Source organism: Anarhichas minor, unplaced genomic scaffold, assembly GCF_050575085.1.
Source record: "Anarhichas minor isolate MPS153535 unplaced genomic scaffold, ASM5057508v1 ptg000058l, whole genome shotgun sequence".
NCBI lineage: Eukaryota > Metazoa > Chordata > Actinopteri > Perciformes > Anarhichadidae > Anarhichas > Anarhichas minor.
This window is the reverse complement of record NW_027466504.1, coordinates 866,956-889,125: the sequence shown is the minus strand read 5'-3', so window position 1 is coordinate 889,125 and position 22,170 is coordinate 866,956. Positions and strand designations below refer to the sequence as shown.

Sequence of the window (22,170 nt, the reverse complement as noted above, 5' to 3'; positions counted from 1 at the left end):
TCACTGCCAGGTCATTGTTTGTTCTACCCGCCCGTTTGTCTCGTCCTGTTCCCGGTTTCCCCGTCTGCCTGCCTCGTTTTCCCTCTGGATTTCCCCCCTCGTCTCTTGTGCTTGGACTCCCTGTTGTGTGTTAATTATTTCCTTTTGGTGTGGAATAAAATGCCTTTTTCACTCATCTACTGTCTGCGCTTGAGTCCTTATCATGCCTCGTGACGCATCTAACCAAAAACACGTTAACATCGAGTCGAGGGAACCATACCTGCACACTTCACACTGACTCACTTCTGGGTTTTAGGACTCATTGCTGCAGCAATTTAATGGCAACTTTGACAAATTGGTAAGGAGTGTGTGAAAAAGGGCCAGTTATTAACTGGAGGGCTAATGAGGAACATGTGTGTGGATGGGTGAAGCAGTGCTGGGGAAAGGAGAGCGCCTGAGGGCTTCTGGTGGATGGATGGAAAATGGGACTTTGGGAAGACTTGTTAAAGCTTCTGCTAGAGAAACCAGATTTTTATTATTTATATAAAACCAGCTTTATAATATTTTTTTCAAAAGTGCATGTGCAACACTTGTAGACAGTGAAAGATTCATATTAATAATTTATTTCAAAGTCCAAATAAAATGAAACTATCCATACATTGGTTTTCACAACTGATCAGTTTACTATTTGTGAACTTCACACACATTACCAGTGTTGGAGCTGTGAACATGCAGGCTTTCAGACCGCCTCTCCCCCTAAAACCCCCAGGAGGCAGCGTCTCAAATTACAATTTGTTGAAATTTTGTGAAAACAATTGTATTATAGTCTCTGGAAAAGCTTTAAGGAGACAGAGATCCAGGTCTCAGATCAGGTCATTACCTGTAGTCAGCAGATACAATGAATCAGCTACTTTTACTCAGCGCTACTAGCTTTAAAGTGAAAACTGCTCCAGAGCCCCCTGCTTATTTAGTTTGGGTGAGTCCCTCCTCTGCTGGAACCCCTCCCCAAACAAAGCCTGGACAGTGTGTGGAGCAGTGAGCAGGGTTTGAGTTTCTAGCACAGCATTCTTGAAGAGCTGTATCAGAGGGGTGGAGAGTGGACTGCTGTGCTAGTACAAACATTAGCATCCATCAGCTGTCCTCATTTTGTTGTGAGGGCAACAAATGGAGCAGGAAGCTGATTGGTGGCACAACAACTCCCCGAAAACAGAAAGCAATCCGGTGTGCTGACAGCTTTTTAGAGATGGAAGCTAGATCCTCATCACTTCAAATCTTCACAAAGAGGCAGCTTCCAAAATATTATTTGCAAGCAATAGATTATTTGAGTATTGTTCCTACCTGGGCTGGCCGTCTCACAGCAGAATCCCTTCATTACGGTTTGTCCAGCACAGCTCAGTGCATGCTTCAGGGTGATGTGAGGCCAGGTGTTAGTGATGCATGCTGCCTGGTCTGTTGTTGGTGTTCTGACTTAAAACCAAAAGCTACAAATCCGTCTCACAGAACATCCAACTGTACACCGCCTGTTGCACAAACTCATTTAATAATCTTCAAAATTAAACACAAATTACTCAAATGCAGGAAAGAAAATCGTGTATTTGTTGTGGACTATTTTCAGCAGCAGATGAATACGCGTGTGCTCTGTGACGTCTGCTGCTCTACCTACCACTTTGTTTCCGGTTTGGTTAATTAATAATGTAGTTTATTGCATTCATGTGTCACTCTGAAAGAGATGTTCAAGCTGCCAACCTGTCACTGTCCACTGTCTCTCACCCACACACTAGCGACACACATTACATAAGCATTACACTGTAACACTGTTAGCTCTGTCTGCACTGTTGCCGTTGTTTGCACTGTTAGAACCGTTATCTGCCTCCATGTTGAGAGCTATGTGGAGGCAATCCCTCAATCTTAGATATGCTCTGAATTTGGAGTTTAGTGCCTTTATTATCATAAATATACTGTATAGTGCAGTGGTTCTCAAACTTTTTCTGTCACGCCCCACTTTGGAGGAAGAAAAATGTTCATGCCCCACCGCCCACAAAAAATAGCTTATTGTGGCTGCAATTCACCTGTTTTGCACTGAATATCTTTCTAAGATAACAATAAACTGCAACCTGTGAAAAACTAAACAAAACAAGTTCAAATATTTGGCAATAAAGAGTTTTACTGAGTTTTACACTGCATATCTTTTCAAAACAATAACGTGCAACCTGTGAAAAACTAAACAAAATGCTCCAGATATGTGTCACACATATCTGGAGCATTTTATTTTAAATATGAGCTTTAAAATGTAGCATTCTAAAAGTAAAATAGCTGTGATTTAACAGCACGTGGGACTGTTGGGACTGTTAGTACACTGGCTGTGGTCATCACAGTGAACAGTGTGTACAGTGTGATGAGAGGACATATGAGCCCTTGTTGCTGTACTTTATCTCCTTGGAGCAGAGGCTGCATTTAGCATACCCTGCCTTATCAATGTATTTAAAATACTGTGACAGCGGGAAGCTGTACTCACGTCTGTTTAGACCTCCACCTTTATCCAGGCCCAGCTCCACCTTTATCCAGGCCCAGCTCCACCTTTATCCAGGCCCAGCTCCACCTTTATCCAGACCCAGCTCCACCTTTATCCAGGCCCAGCTCCATCTCTATCCAGACCCAGCTCCACCTTTATCCAGGCCCACCTCCACCTTTATCCAGGCCCAGCTCCACCTTTATCCAGACCCAGCTCCACCTTTATCCAGGCCCAGCTCCACCTTTATCCAGGCCCAGCTCCACCTTTATCCAGACCCAGCTCCACCTTTATCCAGGCCCAGCTCCATCTCTATCCAGACCCAGCTCCACCTTTATCCAGGCCCACCTCCACCTTTATCCAGGCCCAGCTCCACCTTTATCCAGGCCCAGCTCCACCTTTATCCAGGCCCAGCTCCATCTCTATCCAGACCCAGCTCCACCTTTATCCAGGCCCACCTCCACCTTTATCCAGGCCCAGCTCCACCTTTATCCAGACCCAGCTCCACCTTTATCCAGGCCCAGCTCCATCTCTATCCAGACCCAGCTCCACCTTTATCCAGGCCCACCTCCACCTTTATCCAGGCCCAGCTCCACCTTTATCCAGGCCCAGCTCCACCTTTATCCAGACCCAGCTCCACCTTTATCCAGGCCCAGCTCCACCTTTATCCAGACCCAGCTCCACCTTTATCCAGACCCAGCTCCACCTTTATCCAGGCCCAGCTCCACCTTTATCCAGGCCCAGCTCCACCTTTATCCAGGCCCAGCTCCACCTTTATCCAGACCCAGCTCCACCTTTATCCAGACCCAGCTCCACCTTTATCCAGACCCAGCTCCACCTTTATCCAGGCCCAGCTCCACCTTTATCCAGGCCCAGCTCCACCTTTATCCAGGCCCAGCTCCTTCACAGCTCAGCCCTGCATCAAGCTGCGCTACACAACCAGCCTCCTCTCCCTGAAGCTCTTTGACCTCATCATCTCATCAGTATCTGGGCCTTTCATTCTACTTTGAGTTAAAACAAACAACCTGCAACCAGATGCGCCGGTGTTCTGGTTTAACGTTAACGAGTGACCGCGTGAACTGAACCGGAACACGGGGGGGCTGCATGTTTCATCACGTTACGTTTTTTCCTCCTAAATCGTGATAATGACGAATGTTAACAGTCCACTAAGTTCCGCATGCAGTGGATGTTAACTTAACCCAGCAAGTCTGAACGGTAACGGGACATAACGTAACTTAAACTGTAACGGAGGGAAAGACGGTGTATACATCTTAACGCTGATTAGCCAAGACTCGACACGTCACATCAGAGATGTTTTATTGTGAAGATCATGACATCACCTTTTCTCCTCGTCTCACTCCAATCTGAGAAACGCTGGCTGGCCAGTTGACGCCGAATCTACACGATTCACGTGGATGATATATATAAAAAATTCTGCATTTCCCCCTGCGCCCCACCTGCAATACCGCCGCGCCCCACTAGAGGGGCGCGCCCCACAGTTTGAGAACCACTCCTATAATGTAAAAGACAGTTTGCAGTGATAGTCACATTTACTGATCGGCCTAAAGAACAGTGGGACATGCAGAAACACACACTGCATCAACAGGAAACTGAAGGCAGATTGCTCTCACCAAACAGCACAGTGAAGAACACAACGCTCAGGACAACACCAGCAAAATAATTGTTCAAAATGTAGCGATAGCCCGATTGCAGTTTTCTTGGCTTTCCGATCTTTTTAAGTCTGACCTGCAGTGTTTGTGTCGCTGTGATGTTACTGTCTGCGGCTCATGTGTGTAAATGTGATTGGAAAAATGATACTTATCTGCTGGTCATGGCCGATCAACTGAAAACCATCTGGTTTCGACCGGTGCATTTCTAAATGTAAGAGATATCCTACCAACCTCATATTTCTTTTCAGCTAGAAGCTGTTCCATCCAGTTTTTCCCAGATCTCCCAAATGAGTTCCTCTGCACATCAGGTGCTCTTAGTGAGATGGCCTCCATAATCCCATCACACACCTCCCAAGGAACAGAGATAACACTAATAATATCTGACCTCCATTTGTCCAGAAATACTGTGGTAGCTCAGTTAGCTTACGAGAGAAGTTAACACGGCTTTTCTGACGGAATTTAACGGTTGACTTGAACCTCACACAAACATTACAAGAACTGAACTGAAAGGTGCTGACTTTTCACTATGCATACAGCTTGAAATAGATGCATAACTGTGTGTGCCATTGATGGAAAGTCTGAAAAGTGGAGTGGTTAAACAGTGGCTCCATTAGACTATATTTGATTAATACAAAAGCAGAAATACAGATGCATGTATTGATAACTGACTTCCTTCCAGGCGATGGGAAGGCGGGGACCCTGGGGTGTCCAATCAGAAGACTCCAACCACGATCCTGCTGACTCCAGACAGGAAGTTCCACAGTTTTGGCTACGCGGCACGTGACTTCTACCATGACCTGGACCCCAGCGAGTCCAAACAATGGCTCTATCTGGAAAAATTCAAAATGAAGCTCCACACTACTGCAGTGAGGACACAAACACCCTGTACACACACTGTGAATATATGTATAGCAGTTCTCCAGGTTGTCTCTTCAGCAGTACGAGCACACTCCATCCTCATCACAGAGACTCACCCTGTCCACCGTTCTGTACTGTGATGCAGTTTGGTGAGCCTGAGCTGAGACTGCAGCACACTGCTGACTTTTTCTATTTCTTTACTACCAATAATTCTCTGCAGGTGATAATGATTGTTACCATCAGCAGTGTGCATATGTGTCTGCTGTGGAGTTTTAATAGATACATAGATACTCTATTGATTCCCCTGGGGGGGAATTCACAAGTCACAGCAGCAGTATACGAACGAAGCACACGGTGCAGAGAATCGTCATCAAGTACGAGCATCAGAGTTAAAAAGTAGAGAAAACAGTTTTACACTCATCACAACCCGAATGAATATTAATATTTTACATACAGATTTTTAACTTTAACTTTACAGATATTTTCATTTTCGCCTTGGAAAAGCTTCCCGTGTATGCAAACGTCTAAAGTATTTGTGAGATCCTAAGAGTGACGGGCGGTTGAAGAGCGAGTTGAGGACTGTGGTTGTTGGTGGGGCGGTGGGGCCTCGTGTGTTTAACACGTTGAAAATGATGTTCAGCTCACTTTTTAATCAGACCACAATCAACATTTCATAGTGGTAATACTTGATGTTGTAAATGCTGCTCCATTCTGACAAGAACTGAGCAGTCAGAATATAAGAAAATGACAGCTACTAATCTAAAGCTACATGCTGCCGTGTTTATCACAAACCTAGAATAAAGACATGTTGGAAGGAATCAACTGTTAATGATATTTCATGTTAATAAGAAATAAATAGAACGCGAGACTTAAGCTTACTGATGGAGGTAAAGGAAAAGGTCACTGGGTCACCAGAACCATCAGGAATCATCCTCTGGTGACCATGAATATTTTATGGCAGTCTGGCTGCTGGCTGTTGAGATACAACCAAGGCCCTGCCACTAGGACAGAGAATATATACTGTTATATTAAATATATTATGTTTGATCAACACAGAAGATAGCTGAAAGACTGCAGAGCCCATATCCCCTCTTCATCTGATGATTCTATGTCCTTCATTCAACTCTTTGTTGTCTTCTACTGTCTATCAGAATCTGTCCATCGATACAGACCTCCACGCAGCCAATGGGAAGCGAGTGAAAGCTCTGGATATCTTTGCATATTCATTGGCCTTCTTCAAGGAGCAGGCACTAAAGGTAACATACGTCTGGCAGCACTTGTGTATGTTCTGGTGTATTACACATACAATGCATCGTTCATTTCACATTCTGTAGAATCCCAGCATGAACCCTGAAGCCAATGTTCAGTTTGGTCCAATGACTTATTTTCAATATGCTAGAATCAGAAACTATCTAATGTGAATGGTGCAGGTGCTCTGGTGTGTTTTCGGCATAAGGAATAAACATGACCCAGTACTTCTTGTTTATGAACTTTAAAACATTGTACAGCAATGGTCTGAGCCCACAGTGGGACACTAACCCTGCCATGAGTTAGCTCACCTGTTGGTCGGGTTTCTCTTACTTGTCCTCCTGCAGGAGCTGAGCGATCAGACAGGCGCTGAGTTTGACAACAATGATGTGAGATGGGTGATCACTGTTCCTGCTATCTGGAAAATGCCTGCAAAGCAGTTCATGAGGGAAGCTGCCTATAAGGTAGGCAGAAAGGCCTCATCCACATCTGTTTACTTCCAGACTCCGGTTTGCATCTCTAGTCTGAACACAACTGGTTTGCAAATGACTGATTCCAAATCTTGAATGAGATTGTAACCATAGAAAAACAATATTAAACCCTCCACCAATACTGCAGTTAACCTCATTATCAACAAGGTAACACATCTAACACATTTCACATAATGTGAAAGAGGTCGGCGTGTGAAGGGTAAGTAGAATCTTAAAATGTGTCCTGAATCAAACTGGAGGCCAGTGCAGGAACATAAGAACAGAAAAGAGGAGATATCTCAATGCATTCTATCCAATGAATTCTGTTCTCTAGTTATGTTCCTTCGATTCAGCCTGGGCTATAATGTGCTGAGATAGTCTAATACGTTGTAGGCAGTAGGCATGGGTATCCCCTCAATCAGCAGTAGTCATTGCAGACACATCCGGCGGTATTTAGTTTTCCTCTCTGAGACTGAATACATATGATGATATAAGATTCAAATACATTAGATAACCTTTGTACGTCACTACTGCACATGAATGAATATGAAGACCACCTGTTCATGAGGATGTACTCATTTTCATTGCTGAAACCGGCCATTTCAAACGAGTCGTGGCCTGTGTCCTTCATGAAAAAGGCCTCCAAGAGTGTGACTGAGATTAGTGCTGCAAATAGAAGCGAGATAAACAGGAGAACATCGTATACATGTATAACACCAGTGCTGTCATCATAGTAAAGCTGACTTTTGTTGCTTAAGTTGTAGAATTTTTGGAGTATTTTTATACTTGCACACAGAGATTGACCACATTTCTTTGCTAGTTGTAATGACAAACATGCGTTTCACATATCCAGCTACCTTAGAGTGTCTCCCTCGTTTCAGAGATGTGAGTGGATCATTTATTAACTCAGCCACAAATGACTGAGAGGAAGGCCTAGCGGACCACGTGAAATGTGCTTAAATGACGCTGCTAAATTGTCATAGTTGCCAGACTTTCACATTTGGGTAAGAGACTTAAAGGCAGTAACACAATGCCTGGTTAGGTTTTAACTGCTGGTGGTGGAACGACATAAAAAGCTGTGTAAAGCTATGGGGAGCTGCAGAGCTGGTGATACTTCTCTGTGGGAACCTTTAACATTAAACATTGTTATATGATCCATTGATTATGTCAAAATGCTGATTAGAGATTGATATCAAACCTCCTATCATACTCTCGGAAAGAGAGCAGATAAGTGTATTTTCCAAAATGTTGATCAACATCAAAAATCTTACTGTAGTAAGTTTAAAAAAACGTTTGGCACTTGTTTTGGGCTGATTCAGATTCCCGTCTTCCCCAATGACATCATCCCTTTGTCCTGATTACATCCCTGGTGTCGAGCTAAAAGAGGAGGAAGAGAGGAGGGGGGTGTATGAATGACGAGGGCAGAAACAGGGAAGAGGAGGAGAGCTTCTAACTGTGGGATGGAGGGATGAGCTGACAGAGGGAGGATGTGAGTAAATCACAGAGGTAGAGAGAAAGGGAGTGTCTACAGTGACTCAGCATCAGGCGGTGTGGATTGTTTGATTGGCTGCTCATGGAGGACAGAGGGAGGGAGAAAGCCAGCGAACAGCAGCCCACTGCAACCACGTCTCCTCTGATCTCATCATCCGTTAGTAGTCCGGGAGCCATGATGCAACCCATTCTTTTGATCTGTGCCAACACCAAGCACCGTTTCTCCTCTGGCTCCTCTGTCGCTCTCAAACAGTAAAAGCAGTGCAGCTTCATTGGACGTTAAAATTGAGCCTACCAATGAACTAAGTAAGAGGGAATGCATCAAAACAAAGCAGCCAGCAGTTCTGAAACAAGCCAAGCATAATGCAACTCAATGCACCCTCCATCAACGTTAGCTGTTAGCTCTGTTATTTAGCCAAGCAGGACTGTGCTGCTAACAGCTGCTAACAGCTGGTAACTAGCTCTCCTCCTGCTGATTTAAAAACAGAGTTGTTGTTTACAATGTAGCATTATCAGAGACATTTTCTATTGACGGGACGTCGTTGATCTTAAACCCTGTTCACTACAGTTCCTACGCTTATGTGTAGAAAAACACGTACTGTCATGATTGATATGAATATTGTATATCAGTTCCTAAACAATTTTTTTTGAATTCCAACTGAATGAATTTAACAAGAAATATGCATAGATATGAGACTGATTCCAGATAAGATTACACGTGAAAACAGTCTACAGTAACTATTTCACAGAACTAGTGACACAGACATTTTAAGCACGTCACTATTATGAATCGTTTGTTGGAAAGAAGTTGAAAACAGCAGAAGTTCATGTTGTCTGTATTCTTCTCGTGTGTAGTCTGGTCTGGTGTCCCGTGAAAGCCCAGAGCAGCTGATCATCGCCTTAGAACCAGAGGCAGCATCGATCTACTGCCGCAAGCTCCGCCTCCACCAGATGGTGGACCTGGGCAGCCATACCACCCAGAACGGCTGCAGCCCCACCGACAACGTGGGCAGTGGAATGACCCAAGGTACGCTCCATCGCCACTGACACCACGTGGTGCTTTCATACAGCATTCATCCTCTCTGACTCCACCCCTCGTCATTACTCATGCACCCTGAGGAGATTTTGCTGACTGTGTGTATTTGCAGTTCCTCTGTAGACTGTAGTACTGACATTGTAACATACAGTTGTTTTCTCCTGTTGAATGTCGTTTCTTCCATAGTTCCTCCAGGTCATGGTAAACATGCTTTCTTTTTAAATCCGGACAGAAATGCATGGCTTTTTATTTCTTTCCAACCATCACTTGCTTTTGCTTCTTTTTCAAGATTTTATTGATATTATTAACAAGCTCATGATGGTTTTAAAGTCTTCCCAGCTCACGTTGATGTTTTGAGTTTAAGTTATCGCTTGTAAGCTGGGAGGAAATCAGTTGTCAGCTATCACAACTACATATTATAGTAGTATACACTTGTTTTAATAAATATATATACATATAATATGAAAGAATAATAAGATGTGTAATAAACATCATACAGTTGGCATTTGTTTGATACAAGATGAGTGTTTACAGTTAGAATGAACTGTTTGTAAATTTCAGAAACTGACCTACATTGAAACTTAATAATGCAATAATTACTATTGTATTATTATTATTACGGTATATCAGTGAGGATTTACCAGATTCCCTTTAGTCCAACATCTTATCGTCACATTCATCACAATATATCATCATCATAAGAATTAGCCAGGTTCAATAGGTCCGTTTGGGTTATCCAGAGTAAACATTTCGAATATGAATCTTCTTTAATGTTTGCATTTCTATTCATTTCTATTATTTATCAGTTTTTTTCTATTCCATAGACAAGCAAATGTACACGGTATAATAATAGTCCATTTGAATCCCTCTTACCCTAAATCAGGGGTCTCAAACTCGAGTCTCAACCTCGATTCCGGCCCACCACATCATTGTATGTGGCCCGCGAATCTGCCAGCAAAAAAAAACAAATTAAATAAATAATCAAGTTAGACTTGATGATAAAAATATCCCCGTAGTACCCTTGAAAGGATTTTAAGCTTTGAACAAAGTTATTATAATAACTTGTCTTTGATATTTTCTTTAATAGTTTGATCTTTGATAGAGTAATGTGGGTTTCTTAACCCTAAATTAAAAGGATTTAAGTTGTAACAACAGAAATGTGCTTAAATATCATTTTACATTTATATAACTGCATGTACAATATTTTTACACTTGAATAAACAATAATCAAATGCAGAGAGAGTTATTTAACAATATGTTAGGAGAAGTTACATTTACAACCGGCTCTTTGTGGGCGACCATGATGCTGATGTGGCCCAGAGTGAAAATGAGTTTGAGACCCCTGCCCTAAATACTTCAAAATCATATTTTCAATTGATTTTGTCATTCATCTGATGAATAGAAACTACAGGTCAGGGAACAATGAAGAAACACAGCAAAGAGTTGAATTTAGCCGGGGGGGGGGGGGGGGGGGTGTGAAACGTTGACCACATGTCTGATGGAGAGCAGATCTCTTCACCAAAGAGCAGCTTTATTCTCTGATACTCTGATGCTGGAATAGAACAAACACTTCACTGGGTTTCTCTTCTTCCAACTTCATAGGACCTTCGGTTTTGCAACTCACCGTAGAATTCAGAATGAATCAAATAAATAATGTATTCAACATGTCCCTTTGCGTCTGGAACAACATAATGGAAACATTCAAATTAGTGTCAGAAATATGCTCCCTTCATGACCAAATACTGGTCACTATGGAACTAAATCAGGAACTCAAATTCTCTTTTGCACATTTCTGATTTTATTTCCGCCTCAGCTGAAGAGCCGTGAAAATTAGGCAGAATACTGGAATGAAAAAATGACAGCGATGGTAGATGAGTCTGCATAACTTTAATGTTAATAAACATTACGAGAGATGTAATGTCACAAGAAGATAAGATAAGCAGAACAAATGGGATTGCTAGTAGATTACGAGGCATGTCACACTCTCATCCTAATATTGAGACAAGCTGTGGTTCTGTGAATTAAGCTTTACAGCAGCACCGAGGTTTGACTTTGACCCACCAGAGAGAGTTCGTGGCACATTAGGAAGTACTTCCCCAGAGCAGGGACGTGTTGGCACCTGGAACTATGGCGAAAGGACTTCATTTAAACCCCAGAAGCCTAAAGTTCTTTCACGTTCCAGACATTTCTCTACTGGAGAACCGACATGTGGGTTCTATTGTATGTTACATCTTCTTCTAGTCTCTTCAGACCCATGTTCACTCACAATGGACATCCTCAGGTCTCTCTGCTCTCTGACTTGTGATTCATTAGCTGTTGGTGTCTTCATTGGTCTGACTTTGTTACTGTTGTTTTCTTGGTTGTATTTCAAATGAAAACGTCACCATTTTGGAGAGCAGAGCTTCAGTAAAATCAACGTAACATTTCTGCTGTAATCGCAATTCCCTGTATCGAAGAGAAGTGAACTAAGTCTGTATTCTATATTCAGAAAGAACGCATCAATATCTCCTCCAACATGAGCTTAGAACCAGTTCTCCTCTCAGAACCCTGTGGTTCTTTACTGTAGCGGTATGTTAATGTCACACGGTTAAAATGCACTTATTCACTTTAAAGAACAGCTTCCATTATGCGTTGCAATAGCCTGTTTAAATGCGGATAAAGGAGTCTTTCTTTGAGTCCCTCAGATAAAGGTGTGCTCTAAGCAGACCAACGGCATGCAGCAGATGATACAAGCTCATTACAAGCAGAAGAGACTGGAGACTTGTGAGCTCTTAGATTTCCCCATCACGAGCAATGTCTGACAATGATCTCCTGGCTGATATAGCTTTCTACTGTGTAGCGATACATTTCTAGTGACATACTTTATTATTGGCATATTCTGGCCAGTATCACTGCAGGTCGTCAAATAGTCATGGAACGCAATCTACTGGTTGTGTCACTCAAGAAGAAGACTTACCTTTGAGTCAATTAGGATCATGCATCTGTGGTGGACACTCACATCAAATACATCCATGTGACAATGCAACTGTCCGAGCTGTTGCTGTAGTATTAAATATCAACAAAGACCTCTTCTGGTGGGTTGGGAGGGTCACTGGATGGGCCCAACAAACACAGGCCGCTGTTGGACACCGCGTGTCCCAAAGTGTTGGTGCTTTTGTTGCTTAACCGTACTTTCTTTTGTTAACGTAATGTCGTTCTGAAAAAAAGAACTCCTCCTGAGCAACAAAAAAATACAAAACAAATTCCTTTCCTTGTACAAGAAACCAATAGATTGCATTTCGTGACTATTTTACAAACTGCTCCGAGACAGAGTTGGAATATTACCAAATTCCTCCTGTCCAAAATTGAAAAGGTTTTCTTTTTGTACTCTGTCCAGGGCTCTCTACAAACACTGGAGCCCAGCCCTCTAATTGCTATTTTCAGGGCGCCGAGAGAGTGGGTGGTCTCACAGGGAGGGAGAGAGATAGTATTGCGTTTGCCAAGAAGGAAGCTCTTCCAATGGAACTCCATTTAGTAGTTTGTTAATAAAGATCTCCATGTCATTTTTAGTTTCATGAACTATGATATGGATGATATATGTGTATTTATGGATATGGATATGTCGTCTCTATGAAGGTATGTGTGTGTGTATGGACACTTCTGTGGATGTATTTCTTTATTTTTTATTAGTTTTTCACAATTGCTTTTGCAAGATTTTGAAAACAGGGCTCATTTTGTAATATCACACAACTACACACACAAGTAGCAGAACACCTCAGATCTGTTGAAAATGAAATACTTACTGAACTATGCAATAATCTACTGGTCAGCGTAAACACATGGTTCATACCCTCTGATTCAGATTGATCCGTTACACGCTGCTCTGCTCAATCTAAAACATGTCTACCTTTCTCATGATATAGTCTGGGTTTGATTTTTCAGCAACATTGTTCAAGTGAAGTACATGAATATATTGTCCAAACACACAAACAAGACCAGTACTTACTGCACACTGATGAAATATCCATTTCTGTCCACATTGTTAAATCATTCAATATAATGCATTTCCAAAGGTTCGTTTTAATGAAAATCAGAACAAAGCATATTGTAAATAGAATATAGTACATGAACACAATGAAAACAATTATCGAGCCCAAAAAAACAATATTACAGTTAAATTAAAATGCTAATACAGGTCTTTGTAAACAGGCCTCTAGGTTGGTTTCCTCTGCTGTAAACAGGTCAGCTGGGGTCTTCTTCGTCGTGCTTATTCCTGGTTGATGAGTTGACAATGGAGCAGTCAGCTGTTTGGCCAGGTGACACTTGTATCGGCCAGCTGGTCCATGGGTGTGGCATTTTGAATGACAGCATTTTCAAATGTGAAAAAATAAGTGACTTTATTATTATTATTATTAATTGGGTGTGTGTGTGTGTGTGTGTGTGTGTGTGTGTGTGTGTGTGTGTGTGTGTGTGTGTGGAGGGGGGGAGCAGGCATTATGTGACCGTTGGCAATACAAATGTTATTTAAAACAATGTAAGGAAAATGAATAAATCAACCCCAATCCTAACTAGAATATTACCAAATTCAACAGAACATTTTGTAATAGAGCACCGTCTTTGAGAGGGAGGTTATGGTGTTGTTGTAGTGTGAACTCTAGACCTCTCTCATGCTCTCTGCAGAGCTAATGAGAGTTGGACAGTTGTCCTCCATTCTCTCTGTATTGTTTCCTGTGTGTAAGAGAAAATGTCCCTCTTTACTTCTGCCAGGTCTTCCTGCTCCTCCCACCCAGCCTCAGCTCACATGGCTTTCCTGAGCAGCCTGTGCTCCTCTACTGGGGATGTTGGATATGTGAAAACAAGTTTTGTTGGTTTTAGAAAATGTTCTTTAAATCCAAACGACCTTTGCAGAAACAAGTTGACCTGTTAAACTAAAAACTGATCTACTGCCGAATGCCTTCTTACATTAGATCACCTGCAGAGTAGAATGTTTTATTTAGCTTTTATCTCTTTTTCATGGGCGGGGGGGGGGGGGGGGGTCACGTGTCACTTTTACTGCATGTCAACACTGTGAGCTACATGATTGGTGTGACATACAGGCCATCGCTATACTCTACACATATACAGGCAAATTATCCATATGTCATTTAAATGAAAATATACATCATAGATTGAATAATGTATTATTATTACTATATCATACTATGTATAATTCTTGCTCACAATGTGCATCTCAGCTTGCTGCTTGCTTCACTCACACACCTCTGTATATGAGCCACACAGCATAGCTTCATCACTCTCACCACAACCTCCTCTCTCTGTTAACAACCAGCAAAGGAGCTTGTTCGGCGCAACCGGCAGAGCCGCACCTTTTTGGTGGAAAATGTCGTAGGGGAGCTTTGGTCGGAGCTGGAAGAAGGTAGAGTCTTTCCCTTTTACTCATCTGATGTGATTTCCTTTCCCTCCTCCTTTAGGGTCAATGCTCTTGCTGTTTCTTATGCTACCATATTAGCTACTAGCTTCAGAGGTTAGACTTTGGGAGCATGTTGTTTTTTTTTGGAAACTGCTACTATCTGGAGGTATTCTGTTTCATTGTGGTTGTACCAAAAGTAGTTCCACTCAGCCAAAATTCAATGTACAGAGGCCATGTGTGTCTCTGCTGTACATCCCACTCCTTCAGTTCAGTTTTAAAGTCCTGGAAGCAAAACTACAGTTTATTACAACTTGGCTTATATTTTCTTAGAGCTTGTTATTGGTCGTTGGCAGATGATCAGACAGGTTGAAAACAAACTCCCAGGTTAGTCAAACCTATTTGGTAGAGTAAACAAAGATAAATAGTAAAGTTATAATGCAAACTGTCTGTTAACATCCATCACAGTTTACAGACTTACTGTACTTACTATAGTTGTGCACAAACAGTTTTCACGTGCAGTGGAGGATCTCACATTTACATGATCTGGATAAATGTTGATGTCTGATCATCTGACTGCTTGTCTGTTGCCATGTGGGACTTCATTGTGCTGATCTCAGCAATTACGTTGTACAGCGTACAATGTTATCAATACTCGTAGAAATGATGGCCAGATGACAGAAGCAAGAAATCAAAATGAGCAGTTAGATAAATGAGACTTGGATTATACAGCAGCGCCATTTAATTCACCGTGGAGGCTTGAAAAGAACCAAAGTGTTCTTCAAGACTTTACGGATTTGTGGATGAAGAATACTTCTAACATGTATCGATCATATGTAGTATGACTATAAGTCATTTTTTTTAAAGATTAAATTATATGACATACAGCATTCATATATTTTTAAAGAGCTTTGCAAATCATAGAAAAGAAAATGTTTTCCAGAAGGGAAGAATTTATAGTTTATATTTTGGGATTTCAAGATTGCACTGAGAAAATTCACTGCTAACATCAGTTGGCTGGACCGCTGTAGCTCAGTGAACAGCTTCAATTTTTACCTGCGACAGCTGACGTTAGTCTGCTAGATGGACTTGTAAGCACAGTTACTGTACTGTCTCACTTTGTCTCTCCATGACACAGCCTGTTGGCTCTCAGCTGGCTCTCAGCTGTCAGTCAAACAATCAAACAATGCTTAAAATGTGTGTGAATCATCTAATGTCCAGACTGTCAGCTCCTGTCCACCATCTTCTCTTTGCTAAAGCTACTCCTGAGTCCCACTCTTTCCGTCAGCAGATTTCTCTTCTTTCATCACCTCATCACTGGGCTGCTTACACCGAAGTGTGGCCTAGTTCAAGAAGCTGACGTGTCATAAAGAGTCACGTCCAGCCTCCCCTGAGAATGTTCCTAATAACAGCAAACAGAGTAGTGGTAGATAAGAGGCAGCTACATGTCAGAGCAATGAGTCCTGTCAGGCAGGATGCGGTTAGATAACAAGCATTTTAGATACTGACTGCAGACCGGGTTCCATTATTCTCTGTGCAGGTGACCGTTATGTGGTGGTGGACTGTGGTGGAGGAACAGTGGACCTGACTGTTCATCAGATCCGCCTTCCAGAGGGACATCTAAAAGAGCTCTACAAGGCCTCAGGTAAAGGGGCATAACATACCATCATGTATCTCTGCTTTATGCAGCTATGGTCTTATCTCATTTGATTTGATTCACAATCACAATCCCTTTTCTTCCCAGGTGGTCCCTACGGCTCCCTCGGCATTGACTATGAATTTGAGAAGCTACTGTGTAAGATCTTTGGCCAGGATTTCATTGACCAATTTAAGATCAAGAGGCCGGCCGCCTGGGTGGACCTGATGATTGCCTTTGAGTCTCGGAAGAGGGCAGCAGCCCCTGACAGAACCAACCCCCTCAATATTAACCTTCCCTTCTCCTTTATTGACTACTACAAGAAGTTCCGGGGCCACAGTGTGGAACACGCCCTGCGCAAAAGCAAGTGAGTACATACAGAACAACCAGGGACCAACCCTGACATATTGGAATGAGTGTCTGTATCACCCTGAACAGGAATACATGGTATAAGATAAGATGAAGCCTGAATTATCTTTCAAAGCTGCTTGATTTTTATTGACAACATACAGCTGTTTTGTCTGTGATGTCATAGCTCGACACTCGTAGGTCCCTACCTTTGCCTGCCACCTGGCTCACAATGCACCGGACCCCGAATACCAATCCCTGCTTCTGTTGTGATCCCTGCTGTGCCTGGCCGATGTGCATGGCCTGGCCACAGGACGCTCGCCAACGAGCTCCCCTTTCAGGTCTGGCTTCATAAGGGGGCAATGTTCTCCCTTTTCTGGGCCACGTTGCGACAACTCTTTTCTGGCCGATTTGTATAGGGTCAGTGAATCCCTCTTAGTCTGGCCCATACCCTCGGACCACTTTGCCTTGGGAGACCCAACCAGGAGCTATTGCCCTGACAAAACAGCTCCCAGGGTCACTGGGGCACACAAACCCTTAAGGTTAAGGTGCCCTGCCCTAAACGAGGGCGTTCAAGTATCTCGGCGTCTTGTTCACGAGTGAGTAGAGCAGGTGCTCCTTGCGTCGAAGGGGGCCAGCTCAGGTGGTTTGGGCAGCTATTCAGGATGCCTCCTGGATGCCTCCCTTTATAGGTTTTGTCCAACTGGTAAGAGGCCACGGGGTAGACCCAGAACACGCTGGAGGCACTATATATCTCATCTGGCCTGGGACGCCTCGGATTCCCTAGGAAGAGCTGGAAAGCATTTCTGGGGCAAGGAACGTCTGCGCCTCTGCGACCTGGCCATAAGTGGAAGATGATAGATGGATAGATGGATGTTTTTTCTGGATCATAAAGAGCTTGTATATTAATTAAGCCCTATAAAAGATGGGACGCCATTATCAGCTGTAAGCCTTGAGCTAACCAGTAGGTCACACTCTTAGCAGTAACATAGCAGAGAGAAGCTCTGATAACAACACACACAGAGGGAGAGGCACTTCCTTCTCTGCTCAGGTAGACATTACTCCCCTATATCTTTACATAGATAATAATAGTTTAATCCTGTGAATAGAACATTATCTCAAATATTTTTGAAGAATAACATGTGGTCAATATTCACTGATCTACTCCAGAGGAGTTTAGTGTACATAGTTAGTCGAGTCATTGCTGAGCTTTTTTCACAATGACATCTGTATTTTCACTCAATCTTCCATCAAACACAGTTCCAAAGCATTTGTAGGTCTGGACAACTTCAACACTTGCAAGCAAATGATTGTCGGTTCCATCCCCGGCTCCTCTAGTCCACGTCGATGTGTCCTTGGGCAAGACACTTAACCCCGAAATGCTCCAGCAGGCTGTGTCTGCGGTGCATGAATGGGTGTCTGATGACATGCTAACATATTACTTTCACCCTCCATCCTTTCACCACATTATGGTATCTTATATAGTTGTATTGAATGATGGTAGTAATACAGGTGTGAACAACACTTTGTCTACAAACACGGTTTCTGCTTTAGAAGAATGGGTTGTGCTGATCGGACTTTTCAGAAGCCATTACCAGTGGTTGTCTGATGACAGATGTTTTGTCTACAAGGTGTGGCAACATTATGTTTATGCATATGTACAAAGCAGAGTCGACAGGCAGCTTGTAAAAACTCGCTACTGACTTGATGATAGAAGAGTATCAGAACCCAGTGTTAGACAGAGAAGATACAACTTTTCACTTCCAGCCATTAGAGTACCATCATCTCTGAGACCACCATGGAGTCTAGATTTTAATGGCCGTGTCTCATGTCTGTGTATGTTTTCATAATCCCCCAGTGAGGGACATTAAAAGATACTTATATGGCTGAAACTGGAGCCCTCACTGCCCCCTAGGCTCCTCTGACGCCTAACTGGAAGTACTCAGTCTGTCTCATTGTGAGGGAAAGTCGTGAACACTATCACACACTTACATCTGCACACACTGTGCATGAATCACACACATGGGATCCCAGCAGATGGATCCTATGGATTCTTTCAGGATCAATGGTTCCACAGTCAGACTGCATCAGGCATGGAGACATGCACTCGTAGGCCTCAAGAGACAGGACTGAGGGAAATAGTCCATGAAAGCACCGCGCCGACACACACGACAGGGCTATCCGTCTGAATATAACTCGTAAGAATTTATATTAATGCATAACGAATAATGTGGGATTACTATTCCTTATTTCATGGGCTATTTTTGATTTTTTTGGGGGTAATGCAAATATTTATAAAACAACGACAAAAGAAAAAGAATGCATTTGAATACTGATTGGGAGGGTGGAAGTCAGCTCTAGCTGGTGTCACCTTGTATTGCAGCCTCTGCCATCAGTGTGTTAGCGGGTGAATGACATGACTCGCTTTGAGAGGTCAGCAGATGAGAAAGGAGCTTCACAAATGCAGGTCCATGTATCTCTGGCCCCCGTGAACTACCTGTGCCCATGCAGGACAGACTTCTGTGAGCATGTTAGCATGTTGATGTTAGCATGTAGCTCAAAGCACTGTTGTGCCTACGTACAGCCTCACAAAGCCGCTAGCTGTTATGGCAGTAGACTCTTTGTCTTGTTGTTTGGCTCATGTGGCCAGATCCCATCAGGTGAATGAACAAAGGTCACAATTTAAAATGTTAGATCAAATGTTCCAACATTGTTTGTTGATTCCACTGCACTTCAGTTAGCTCAGGTCATAAGATCTGGATCCCCAGCTGGTTCAGTCTTCGATTTCCATTTCTGAATCAAAAATAATCAATACTTGTTATCCGAGTTAAACGGTTGATTCAGCAGCTCATTATCTCGTTTGTAGAAAACATTGTTGGGCTAGAATACTGTTGCAGATAACACTGAACCACAATTCAACAGTATGGTTTGGTGACTTTCACTGGAACAGTATCACATGACCAGTGCGCTACTTTTGTACAAGATTCTAAGCAGATTTTAACTGAAGACTGTGTGAAGAGAATTGTAAGAGTGTGTGATTTTTTTCTTCTTCTGTAAAATATTGTAGTATTGCTTTTGATCATATCACCCAACTGCAGATGAAGTCATTCATACTCATTCTTATATTCATATCCTCTCACATTCTCTCCTAGTGTGGATTTCGTGAAATGGTCGTCTCAGGGGATGCTGAGGATGAGTCCAGAAGCTATGAATTCCCTCTTCAAGTCCACCATAGACCACATCATCCAGCACCTCAGTAAGCTGCCTTGTAACACCTCGACACACACGCACGCACGCACGTGAGTGATTCATTTACAGCCTAGCATTTCTAGCGTAACCCTGCAGTGAGGACCAACATCCAAGTGTGCTGCAGAAGTGACACACTTTGCTTCATGTAGAGAAAAAGCAGACAAAGCAACGTCTTAAGCCTTAGTCGTCTTCGACAACAAGGGACTGTCAGTGACATTCCAGATGGCAGTCACCAACAAATGAAGTGGTTTAAGTCGTTTACCAACTGTTTAATAATCTCACTGCCTGCATTTCTCGCTGTACTGACAATATGATCCACGCGGGGACAAGTAACTTCACCCAGGCTCATGATCTGAGCCCTGCCAGCTGGTGCTGACAGCATGCCTTTTCTCCTCCTGACACACCATGCTGTGAGGTTGCTGTGTCAGAGGCTCAACAGACTTAGAGGCCCGTGCAGCTACGTTTTACTGCTTCTAAAGTCTGGTGTGGACTTTCAATTGGAGATCTATTCACGAGAATCTGCTAATTCAAACCAAGACAGTATCAACATCCCACAGTGACTGTTACACATGAAATGTGCATCAGGGCACATCCATGGACAACAACAACTGAAATACATCACTAATAGACACTCATATTGCATGTACTCCTTCCTGTAACAGTCCGTTGTTGTCTTCATTGAGATTCTGTTTTTCTCCTGCAGCTGAGCTGTTTGAGAAGCCGGAGGTGAGCAACATCAAGTTCCTGTTCTTAGTGGGAGGTTTTGCTGAGTCTTCCCTACTGCAGCTAGCTGTCCAGGACATGCTCCAGGGCCGCAGCCGCATCATCATTCCCCATGACGTCGGCCTCACCATTCTGAAAGGTGCTGTGCTGTTCGGCCTGGACCCCAGCATCATTAACGTCCGCCGCTCGCCTCTAACATACGGGGTGGGCGTCCTCAATCGCTTCGTGGAGGGCAAGCACCCGCCGGAGAAGCTGCTGGTGAAGGACGGCACTCGCTGGTGCACCGATGTCTTCGACACCTTCATTGCTGCCGACCAGTCTGTGGCGCTGGGTGAGATGGTGAAGCGAAGCTACACCCCGGCCAAGCCCGCTCAGCAGGTCATCGTCATTCACGTCTACTGCTCTGAGAAGGAGAAAGCAGGGTTCATCAGCGAGCCCGGCGTCAGGAAGTGTGGGACACTTCGCCTGGATGTGAGCGGAACGGAAAGCACGGCGCCGCGCCGCGAGATCCAGACGCTCATGCAGTTTGGTGACACAGAGATTCGGGCCATGGCAGTGGACGTGTCCACCGGACGCACCGTTAAAGCTAGCATTGACTTCCTAAGCCATTAAGAAGGGAACGAAAGAGCTAATGTTGTAATTGTTGGAACAAAGGGAGATGGAAAGATAAGGCTTGCAACACACACACACACACGCACACACACACACACACACACACACACACACACACACACACACACACAGGCTCGTGATATTTACTGGAAAGCGGTTATTGATGATGAATCTCAAGGCTCAGTCACTCTCAGTTTAAAGTGTTTTGAACGGCTTGAATGTAGAATCCATGTTAGGACAAGGTAAAGATGAGTTCATTGTGTTCTAGGTCCCACCTTGTAGTCTAGCTGCCGAGGAGCTCCATAGTGTTCACACACTCATATCCAACCCATAGGCTGAGGCTACAGCTACAGGTGGGAGAGCTCCAGACAGGAAAGATAAAGGCTTATTCACGTCTCAGCCATAATGTATTACAGGACAGCTTTCAGATCTTCTCTCTGAGCATTCTCAAAGCCAGAAAAAAAGACATAAAGTCAAATACTAATATGTTGGCTCCACATTCAGAATGCATCTCTATATGCCTCACTTTCTGTCAGATTACAGCCGATCATTGCATATCTGTGCACTACAAAACGTTTTGTGTATAAATAGGTCGTACTAACATGTCATCAGGTTGGGTGGAAGGTGTTAACGCTCTTCATGTGCTTCAAAGATCAGCTCCCCTTCACTAGAGTCCTGAAGGCCATACCAGTGGTTTTGCATGATTCAACCCTTTAAACCGTTGATGCGTCACACTGATGCCAGCCCTTTTCCAAAATGTTATTTCCATAGATTTGCTTTATTCCAGAAAGCCTTTAGTAATACTAGTGATCCACTGCAGTGAACATGTGGTCAGCTTCATTTCTTCAGAGTTATGTTATCATTGCATGGTGGTGCATTAGGGAAGCTGGACATGTATCGGTGGTAGAGGGGGGGTGAGGTCAGTTTGTCTCAGCCTCAAAGCCGACAGCAGTTT

General features: G+C 43.4%; 1 protein-coding gene across 3 annotated transcripts in view; it reads left to right on the top strand.

Annotated features, from left to right (window-relative positions):
* The window catches only part of hspa12a (heat shock protein 12A), a 28,037-nt gene extending 6,586 nt beyond the window's left edge, over positions 1-21,451 (top strand). For 2 of the 3 annotated variants that reach the window (XM_076077113.1, XM_076077114.1), the window contains exons 3-11: positions 4,838-5,024; positions 6,168-6,272; positions 6,612-6,728; positions 9,081-9,252; positions 14,570-14,656; positions 16,188-16,292; positions 16,392-16,650; positions 19,784-19,887; positions 20,584-21,451. In XM_076077113.1, coding sequence (XP_075933228.1) covers positions 4,838-5,024; positions 6,168-6,272; positions 6,612-6,728; positions 9,081-9,252; positions 14,570-14,656; positions 16,188-16,292; positions 16,392-16,650; positions 19,784-19,887; positions 20,584-21,215 — 1,768 coding nt within the window. In that variant the 3' untranslated portion in view covers positions 21,216-21,451. The remainder of the gene's footprint in view (positions 1-4,837; positions 5,025-6,167; positions 6,273-6,611; positions 6,729-9,080; positions 9,253-14,569; positions 14,657-16,187; positions 16,293-16,391; positions 16,651-19,783; positions 19,888-20,583) is intronic. The other variant, XM_076077115.1, reaches the window with a different exon arrangement.
* The last annotated feature ends 719 nt before the right edge of the window (positions 21,452-22,170 follow it).